The 9772-nt window shown below is 50.3% G+C and overlaps 4 protein-coding genes across 4 annotated transcripts in view; all 4 read left to right on the top strand.

Moving 5' to 3' along the window:
• Nucleotides 1-114: 114 nt before the first annotated feature.
• TEOVI_000836300 (uncharacterized protein) lies at nt 115-705 on the top strand (the record flags this gene model as incomplete). The annotated part of the gene is made up of 1 exon (XM_067220464.1): nt 115-705. One exon carries the CDS (start codon nt 115-117, stop codon nt 703-705), a length of 591 nt encoding a protein of 196 aa, XP_067076565.1.
• Nucleotides 706-1986: 1281 nt separating this feature from the next.
• TEOVI_000836200 (ubiquitin-conjugating enzyme E2, putative) lies at nt 1987-2433 on the top strand (the record flags this gene model as incomplete). Its single annotated transcript, XM_067220463.1, has 1 exon — nt 1987-2433. One exon carries the CDS (start codon nt 1987-1989, stop codon nt 2431-2433), a length of 447 nt encoding a protein of 148 aa, XP_067076564.1.
• Nucleotides 2434-4329: 1896 nt separating this feature from the next.
• On the top strand, nt 4330-8277 carry TEOVI_000836100 (uncharacterized protein; the record flags this gene model as incomplete). The annotated part of the gene is made up of 1 exon (XM_067220462.1): nt 4330-8277. The coding sequence occupies one exon, from the start codon at nt 4330-4332 to the stop codon at nt 8275-8277; it is 3948 nt and encodes a 1315-aa protein (XP_067076563.1).
• Nucleotides 8278-9118: 841 nt separating this feature from the next.
• TEOVI_000836000 (disulfide isomerase, putative) overlaps nt 9119-9772 on the top strand; it is a gene marked incomplete at both ends in the record, with an annotated part of 1779 nt that continues 1125 nt past the window's right edge. The window contains one exon of the mRNA XM_067220461.1: nt 9119-9772. Coding sequence (XP_067076562.1) covers nt 9119-9772 — 654 coding nt within the window.

Genomic DNA, 9772 nt, shown 5'->3' with positions numbered 1-9772 from the left:
ATATATATATATATATATTCTTGTGTACATATTGTTGCTGTCCTTTCTTTTTTTTGTTTCACTGGATGAAAGGCGCCAGGAACTATAACAGTAACTCCCTGCTTCAAGATTGGGATGGATGAAAGCAACAGGGTGCCGACGGGGGAAGCTCCTTCGGACGAACCTCCTTTGAAAGTTAGGCGCCATGAGGGAGGCCACGGTGAACTGCGGGAGACCAGCAGTGGGGATACCAGTCCTCAAGGAGCCACGCTTTTTATTCGCTGTACCTCAATCCACGGGCGGGGGGAGTTATTAAATGGATTCATTTCGGAGCACCGGGAGGCTCTCGGGGTGGCGAAGTGGTATAACGTTGCAGGCGATGAGTCTGACGGTCGATGCGTCCCCACTCTCCGAACCGACGCTCCTTTTGAGTGTGTTTACGTGAGGTCATCGCGGAAGCCGTACTTCCTCCTCGAGTTTAATGAAAAGGGTGATGTCGCTAAGAAGTTCGTGGAGAAACTTGTTGGGCTTCGAAATACACTGTACAAAGGGAGTCCCGTATTTGTGGAGGTGGCAAAAGGTGGTTTGACAGTGGCTACTGAGCGTCTGAAGCTGGAAAAGCGAGATGCAGCGAGGCGCTCGGCTACAGCAGTGCCACTTTCGTTTTCATCCGATAAGCCCACTGGGCCGACAGCGTTTGTTCCGCGTGCTGTGCGAAAAAGATAAGACGGAGTTAAGGCTCTTGTTGTTTAGCATGTTCAGCGGAGCGGCAGGCGCAGCCGCAACAAAGCGAAGGAAAAAATGGAGCTGCAGGAGGTTCGCCATAGCCGATGGGGCGAAGTTAAAAGCTTTGATTCCTGGCGGCACTGTTCATCCACCCTTTTCTTTCCTGTTGGCATCCTCTGGCTTTGGGCGCTTGACATATTTCCCTCAAGGAGGGTGGTGGGTTGGATGCCTTAATGTTGTTTCGCTCGTACTCGGTATAACACTGCTTCGACGCTACTGTAATAGGAAAGAGCTGTTGCGTGTTCCCCTGGCGTGGGACCGCCAGTATGGGGTTTTGCGTTGTTCGTACCAGTATTTTTTATACCCGAAAAGGTCGCTGATGCTCTCGCCCTCATTTGCAGGAATCACCTCTTTAGTAGGCGTTAAGAGGTTAACGACGAGGCGGTTCATCCTCCATGTGTGATGCTGCTTGAAATGAAAACAGAATAGCTGGTTTGTGTTCAGGTGTATGCGCCTTTGGAGCCAGCTGTTGATGTGATTTGAAGGAAGTGGCTGGACAGAATATGCATTGCCGAGCCACTTAGTTTCTTGAGCCTAATAACGTAACTAGCTGTGCAGACACACTCTCCGCACTTACTCTCACTGTCCGGTGTGGCGGAGCGCGCACTCTTGCCCCCTCTTCGTGGCTTGACATTCACTCCTGGGGTGGTTATTCTGGGCAAGCGGCGGACCAACACCTTCATTTGGCTCCTCACACGCCGCGAAAGTGCTTTACGGATACGTTTGGAACGCCGAGGCGCAGCTTCCTCCCGCAGTTACTGGCGCTGTTTGGTAGGAATTACGTGGGTGAGCGGCTGCGACGCCCCTGCACAGAACGGTGGTTACCTGACGGATCAATCGACCCACGATCAAAGGAGATGATCCGATGGCGTTCCATCTTTTCTGGAAGACAGGATCACGGCAGGTTGGAGGCGAATCAATTGTGGGGATCGTTTTTACGGTATAAATCTAGTGCGGTGCGGTGTAGCACGACGTGGGATGTGAGATTTCTTCCGTGTTGTTTGCTTCACAAATTTTAGCTCCTCTCTACTACACCTTTGTGTTTTCTATTTAAACACCCACATTTCCGCGTGCCATTTTTTTTTAGATTTAGTGAAGGTTTAAGCAAGATAAGCGCACCCCTAAAGCGAAGGTATTAAACGGTATCCATATCTATACATAGATATATACATATATATATATCAGGCGTAGGTATATACCCTCCTTTTCTGTTACATTAACATGGCTCTTCGTCGCATTCAAAAGGAGCTGAAGGACCTCGAGCGGGACCCGCCTGCCAACACCAGCGGTGGACCGGTCAACGAGAGTGATCTTTTCAACTGGAAGGCGACCATTATAGGCCCCGAGGACTCACCGTACGCTGGTGGCCTCTTCTTCCTAAACATTCACTTCCCGTCGGACTATCCCTTCAAGCCGCCCAAGTTGCAGTTCACGACGAAAATTTACCACCCGAACATCAACAACAATGGTGGTATTTGCCTCGATATATTGAAGGACCAATGGTCTCCCGCCCTCACCATCTCGAAGGTGTTGCTCTCCGTCTGCTCGCTGCTGACAGATCCCAACCCTGACGATCCACTCGTGCCTGATATTGCCCGGCAATACAAGACGGACCGCAATGCCTTTAACAAAACTGCAATGGAGTGGACGCGGCAGTATGCTATGTGAGGAGGGAGCAGGGTGAACGAGGCAGATGTGATAAGAAATGATCTTCAGCCGGAAACCGAATAAACGAAAAGAACAACAATCAAAAAGAAAGAAACAACGGAGGAGACAAAGTTTCAAAGCAAAACAAGAGGTGAAGATGAAAGAGAAGACCACTTGGAGTATATGTAGGGGGAGAGGAGGGACCAAAGAGAAGAAGGAACGGTGCTTAGCAAGCAGACGAAGAAAGATGAAAGAGATGAAGTACCCACGGTAGTGGGGCCTGCAGTAAAAGACAAAAAGAAAGGGGGAGGGAAAGGAGTCGCAGTTACTTCCAGCTGAGAAGTGTGTGGTGTCGCATGTGGGAGCGCCGGCGTCGAAGGAAGAGAGGAGGCTTAGAAGAGGGAAGGGAAAGGGGAAAATAATAAAAGACTGCGCAGGCGATTGGGTCTTGACAAACTGTGCTAAAAACTCAGGGGCTCAGAAGGGACCCCACCCTCCCTTTTTGGCTGTCAGCTCTCTGTGAGGAACAAAGAATAAAATAGCAGAGCTGAAGTGTGACTGCGGGGAAGGGGGGGAGGGGTGGGAAGGGAGCGATATGAAGAAGAGGAGAGAGGTACTGAAGAAACGGGAAAGAAAACTCCAACGGTACGGCAATAATAATAGTACAGAAGAACATTCAACAAAAAAAAACAAAAGCAAAGAGACACCAATAACACCTGATAGAAAAATGATTAGGTCTAACCCTGCAAGCAATGAAAATCCATCACCTTACTACACAGGTATTGCGTAAGATCGGAGGGGAGAAATTATTTGAGGACCGTGACGACATGCATGAAAGAGAGTGTAATAGTGTCGTACGACACCTTCTCTTCTCTTCACTGATCAATGTGGTTCGCATGAGGTGTACGAGTAGTTGGCGTGCCGCAGTGTGGCGAAGTGTGGTGGGGAGGCACGGAAAGGGGATGAATGAACCGAAAGAAATTGAAGGGCTGTTGAGCGACGGATGCAACCCAATTTCAAATTGTGGTGGTCGTAGAGGTGCGGGAAGCAATTGAAAAAAAGTAATGAATGCATCGACACGCCAAAGACGAACGAGGGCTACGTTTCGCTCAATAAAATTGCTAACATATATGCACATGTATGCGCGCAATACCTTTGTGTACTTTTTACGTATTGAAAAGAACAGTGTGTTGAAGGAAATGAAAAGAAAATAATCCCCTTTCCGTGTTTTGTGGACAATTTATGTAATATTTTCCCTTTAAAAGAGTTGTTTTTGCAAATGGGGTTATGGTGTTTATGAGGGCTGTGCGTGGACCCCACCTTCATCTTCATCCCTGCGCTTTCCGTCTTGCAGTCTTTGCCCAACCTGTAGCGTGGGTTTCATCTCTCACCGTTACAAGAGGAGAGGGGAAGGCAAACAGAGGCGTTTGTGGCCATCTCATATCTTGTTGCTTTGTCGCTTCTTATATATATATATATGCATATATATATTTTCCTTTCGATAAACAGGACGCCTCCCTCCACTTCTTTTGTTTTTTTTTTTGCCCTGCCGCGCTCGGTGTGGCAGTTTGATGTCTTGTTGTGTTCTGCAGTTCGCGCGGATATGTGTCCCCACGTTATGTGAGCGGGCCGATCTTATTTTTTTCCCTTTTCCAGCTTTCTTTCCCCCTTCCTTGTGCTCGATTCTGCGTGTCTCGTGTCTGGCGATAAAGGGTAGCAAAACGGGCTCACCAAATCGAAGCGCCGCACTGAGGTCACTGCAGGGCGGGGGCTTGTGTTGTGCGGTCCGCCCATACAAGTGTTTGTGGGTTTACGGTTCGCTGGGGCAGTACAAGTAGTACCGGCACCGCTGCCATTGTCCCTGTCAGTTGTAGCGAAGAAGGAGGAGGGTAAAATATATAATAGCAACACAAGAAAATGGAAACTGCCGCAGAGCCGCGGCTTGACCCCATTGAAGTGGACAGGAGTTTTGTTTTGTCACTTTTCCATGGATTCTGTAATTCGGTCCCGAACGATATGCGGAAGAAGCTGGTGAGCGAGCAGACTGACGTGTTGCAGTTTATGTTGGCTGTTAGGCCCCGTATAACACCTTTTGCGCACCGCCAGCTCTTCTCTCTGCGACATCCGGCGGTTTCCTGGATGTCGCGCCGCTACTTCACCGCGCTTCGAACCTTTCTTGATGAAAATGATCTTCGCAATACAGAACAAGGAATTTCCTGCACCTCAACGCCCACAAGATCAGGCTGCGAACCCGCAGATCGTAGCAGCAGGAACTCCACGTTACTTCCGGCGTCATTGAACCCCAAATCCATCAAGGCGAAAGACCTGCGCGCGTACAACTGGAATTGTATCGAGTCGTGCCACAAAATTCTTATAGGGGAGTCGCCATTCAGTGCTCTAGCGCTAGAGAGCATATTAAGTAATGAAAAGTTGTTGGATATTGTTCGGCGATATTGGGACCGCTTGACGTGCCCGACAACTGGGGCTGATATTTATGGGGCGTTTGATGCCAGTGGCACCGTACATCCTCGCAATGCATCTTCACCGGTCCCTGAGTTGATCCAGCGCGCAAACCAAATGACACCCACACAGTACACCTATCTCCACATGCGTTTTGCTCAGATCCTGCTCCCGCCTGGGGCTTTAGAAGCAGAAATCTTTGATGGTATCATTTCTGATCTACGAGTTGATGGGAAGTATCCGCGGAGGACAGCGGGCCTCTTTCCACCGGCATCCGCAGTGGGTCCATTCCTTCAGGATACTGTAGATATTTTACTGGATCCGGAACGCCACATTGCAAAGCAGATGTTACCTAATTTATCCGATAACGTAGCAATGGAGGGTGAGATGAATTCCATTAGATCGGCGCTTGCCCTGCCTAAGACTGGTGCCTCTCTGTTGGCTCTACCAGAAATAACCTTTGCGCAGTTTTTTTACTCCATCGTTGAACTCGCAGACAACTGGACGAGCACGGCACACCCTAACGAATACGTGGCGTTCCTCACGGAATTGTACTGCGAGGCGTTCGGCCATGATTGGGACGATGAGGACCCCGTGCTTAAGAAGGCGTTTCGCCCCGCCGAGCGCACGCCTGTCCCACTACCCCCTGATTCCCGGACCAGCAACGAACAACTCGCCGATCAGGGTGACCCGGCTGCTCATCTCTTGGCGGAGTATGCCACCGCACTCTCGGCTAGCAAGCCCCCCTTGTATGTATTCAACAAAATCACTGGAATGAGTCAGGACTACCGCAGAGGTGTGACCAGTGCTGTACGGGACCTCGGTCTGAGCAGACCAAGAACTGGCGAGGAACAGGCGGACGTGACTTCCGTTTCCACAAATGAAGGCTTGGAGGTTGGCGGTAGGCTACCGAGGCGCCAGAGAAGGTCTGAGGGGAGCTTTATTGAAGCTGATAGTGAAATTAGCGGTTTGGAGGGATTGTACGAGGTAGGGGACGTGGATGACAGAGAGCTAAGAGGTTCCCAGAGGGCACGGCTTCCGTGGCGGCCTCACGATCGCAGATGGACAGGAATTAGCAGGGGTGGCTCATTGAGTTCATTTCCGGAGACTTACAACACTGACATGCAGACTGACAGTTGCGGCACGAGTCCCGTCCCAGAATCGTTCGGTTTTCATCACAGGCCTCGTGAGGGGCGAATCCCGAGCTTATTAGACAAGCGGAAGAGTGTAACGCGTGCGGTGTGTGGCGAGGGTGGTGAGCTCACTAATCGGTTTGAATCCGGTGAAAGCCGTGAGAGCTTTGAACTTTCTATGAGCAGATGGGAAAGTGTTGGAACAGAAGGCAGCGAATCCCGTGTAGATAAGGGAAGGGCGTTCCCCTCGTCCGGAAATGTAACTCCTGAATCGGCGGGCCGGCGGTCCCCTCGTAAGAGGAAGGCCACCGCTGTGGCTCGTGAGGGTGGTTCCAAGTCGAAGCGTTCGAATGATGCGAAGGCGTCGTCCGGCGCTGCCTCCAAAGCTCGTTCTGTACGCTCGCCAGGGGGTGGTATCCACCATATAACTCGTGAAGGCGAAACAGAAGAATTTGACGAGGAAGCTGAAATCTCGGATTCATCGTCTGCAGATGACCTGCATAGCGGCGATGAACGTGATGAAGAGGGCGACCGAAGGGGCCGCGGCCGGAAGGCTGGCCGCGCTCGCGGGCATGTTAAAACTCTTAGATGGCCCGAAGGTTCCGGACACTCGGAGACTAGTGAGTATGATGATGAGCAAAGTGAGGAGGGACTCCCAGCTATTTATGATGAAGAGGGTAGGAGGCTACACCCTCCTCTTCACCAACAGAAACACAAGGGTCGCTCGCCGCGGACTTCGCAAGGATTTGCTGTTGGTGACGCGGATGGCAGCGGTGGTGGTGTGTCAGCTGCCTATGGGTACAATGCAAGGATGTTGCAGGGCAAGGGTAGGTGGCTGTCAAACACCGAGATGAAGTGCGAGTTGGGGGTTTCACACTCCCCTGGGGGTGGTGGAGCTACGGGCCTGCGACCCTCCGACGAACGAAGTGAAGGCTCTGACTCGGACAATGAGGCCTTGGCTCCCCTCTTACTTGACCAGAAGCGCATTGAACAGAAGTTACGAGAACTCGAGGCCGAGCAGCAGCGCCTACAGGCATCTCGTGGCCGTGGGGGTAGAAATATTCATGAGCTACTGGAAGGTACTTCCGATGGTGTCGGGAGACTTATAAAGTTCCGTCTGTCTTCCGTTGAGCGGCAGCGTTTGACTACTGAGGAAGTTAATCAGTACCGAAATGTGATTATAAATAGACTATTAGCAAAGGGTGTTAATATACCACCCGAGTCGCTGACGGATGACGATGTTCTTAATCTTATGGAGGACAATTTGCAACCGGAGCTCGTTCAGAGGTTGATGCAATTAATGGAGGGGTATTCGGAGGACTTGGCGTGCTCTGACCTTTTGGATGCTCTTCTTAGTGACGATGCTAAGATTTTCACAGCGAGCGGCGCTATGGAGGCATCTGTCCTTGGTGCACTGTGCAAGAAAAGTGAACATCGTCCTGTGGAGACGGCGTATATGCGCTATCTGCGGGAGAAAAGGGAACGCGAGTTGCGAGAAGAAATAAAGGCTGCGAAGGAGCGCTACCGGGCCACGCAGAATGCCCTGAGGGAGGCGCAGGCGAAAGATGCCACTCCCACAGCTGTTGTTCCTATCACAGAGCATATACCCACGCCTCCAAGAGCACCTGCTTTTCTGCCAGCTCTACCCCTGCTCAGTTCCGCGAGAGTGGGAGGGCCCAAACGGCCGACACCCAAAGGACCGAATGCGTTTTACCATGAGATGGATGATTTCGATACTGTCGTCCATATGCGGCCACAACCACCGTCCCGCGGGCCGATGCACTTGGTGCCGAGGCATCCCCTTTTTCCACGCCGGTTGCCTCAAGCACATCGGGCGCGGTTTACTTTGCCAAGTATCCATCTGCCCACCCAGCGATATGCTAATGAGTACTATTGCGAAGAGGATGCTAATGGCATTAGGGTGCGTATTCATTCGAAGCGCCGTCTGAGACTGTTCTACCGCGAAATACGCGTTGACCGACCCATCCTCGGCCGGGCCCCACTGGCTCCACTGACCTCTATAATTGGAGGCACGTACCACCAGTTGGCCGCCCTTCGCGTACGCTGCCGCCGCCGTCGCCGATTCCGTTTACATATGCTCAGGAACCTTGCAAATGAGAGGAATCTGTTGCCTCTTCCCAGGTATGTGCCTGTGAAGCTCTTCTCTCTCACAACCAAGACTACTTTGGCTGAGGCACTGAGGGAGAGTCTGATGTGTTACATCAACGACAAGGCATATCTGGATACACTATACGGGGACATGCGAAGGTGAGTTGACAGTAAGTAAGTTTTATGCTTTTTCTCAACGAAGGGGCTTTCGCAAGGCTTTTTATAATGAAAAGGAAAGAGAAGGGAGTTTAGAATTCTTACTCATTCGCAACTTCTTTCCCTAACCCTATCTTCCACTTTCGCTTCCTCTCTCCTGGAGGGTAGGCAACAGCCACAATGGCAGGTGTGACATGTATTAGTACTTTGCGCTTTATCTTTATCTTTCTTTCTCACTTGTCTCTTCTTTTTTTTTTCCTTTGGGAAGTCACGGCCATCCAATCAGCTTGTGTCTTGTGGACGTTGCGGTGCTTGTTGCGATTGCTTTTTATGTATACTTGTTTGTTGGAGGTGCTCCTTCTTTTTGCACTCGTTGTGAGTTCGAGGAACTGGGTGCAACTTTTTCCCCACTTGTTTTTTACTGCTATTGTCGTTCCTCTTTTTTTTTTTTTCTGGTGCCATTGCACTCCTCTGATTCGCTGCTGCCAACTGTCTTGGTCTTTTAATGTGGACTGTCATTGCTTCCCCCTTTTGTACCTTTACCTTCTTACTTTACTTTGCATTACCACACGTATCTTTTTTTTTCTTTGCTTAGTTAACCTCCACCACAAACCTTCGTGGCGGGTATATTTGACCACACAAGGGCCACTAAGTAATCACCACGTCCGCTGCTCGCTTTGTACTTCGTATGAGTAAAGCGCACTGACGACCACACAAAGGGAAACTTTTTTTTTCTATTCATATATATATATATATATATTACGTACGACAAGCACACATTGTAGCTTTATTAACTCTCGGCAATATCGTTATTAGAAGGGGGAAAAACGCGATAACAAACAAACGCGATGCAACGAACGAAAAGTTTGCTTCATGTCCTGCTTGTGGTAGCACTAGTGCTCTTTTTATTGATTACTGAGGTTTCGGTTGCTGGAGGGGTTGTTGACTTGGGAAATGAGGTACGGGAGGACACCATACCGCTACTTAATGACGACACATTCGACTCGTATGTTTTTTCAAAGGGATCTAATGATAAAGAGGGGCGAAAGAGAGGACCTTGGCTCATATTCTTTTTTGCTCCATGGTGTGGTCACTGCAAGGCCGCCTTGCCCAAGTATGCGGATGCTAATTTGCAGTTGGCGAAACTTGGAGTTCAGCACGCGAGGTTTGCAACCGTCAATGCTGTAAAGAGTCCCGAATTGGCGTTGCGGTTCCGCGTAAAGGTATACCCGACGCTCATATATACCACTGGCAAGGCAGAAAACTGGCATGTGTACCGTGGTGCCCTCACTCCCGAGACTTTAATGAAGTTTGCGACCCAACTTCATTTAGCCGGCACTGTTGGGTCATTTGCCGATTTGACATCAAGCCCCGATGAATTCGTTAGGGCGCATCGGCAGGATATGGGAAGGCGCGTGCCCATGTATGTTTATCTTCCTCCAACAGGTTCTCGAAGTGCCAATGCACCGCACCAGCGAGAAGAACTTGTTCCAGGGCAACAT

This window comes from Trypanosoma equiperdum, assembly GCF_001457755.1.
Source record: "Trypanosoma equiperdum strain OVI genome assembly, contig: ctg_1153, whole genome shotgun sequence".
Lineage (NCBI taxonomy): Eukaryota > Euglenozoa > Kinetoplastea > Trypanosomatida > Trypanosomatidae > Trypanosoma > Trypanosoma equiperdum.
The sequence above is the reverse complement of the archived record's forward strand: the minus strand, read 5'-3'. Positions and strand labels throughout refer to the sequence as shown.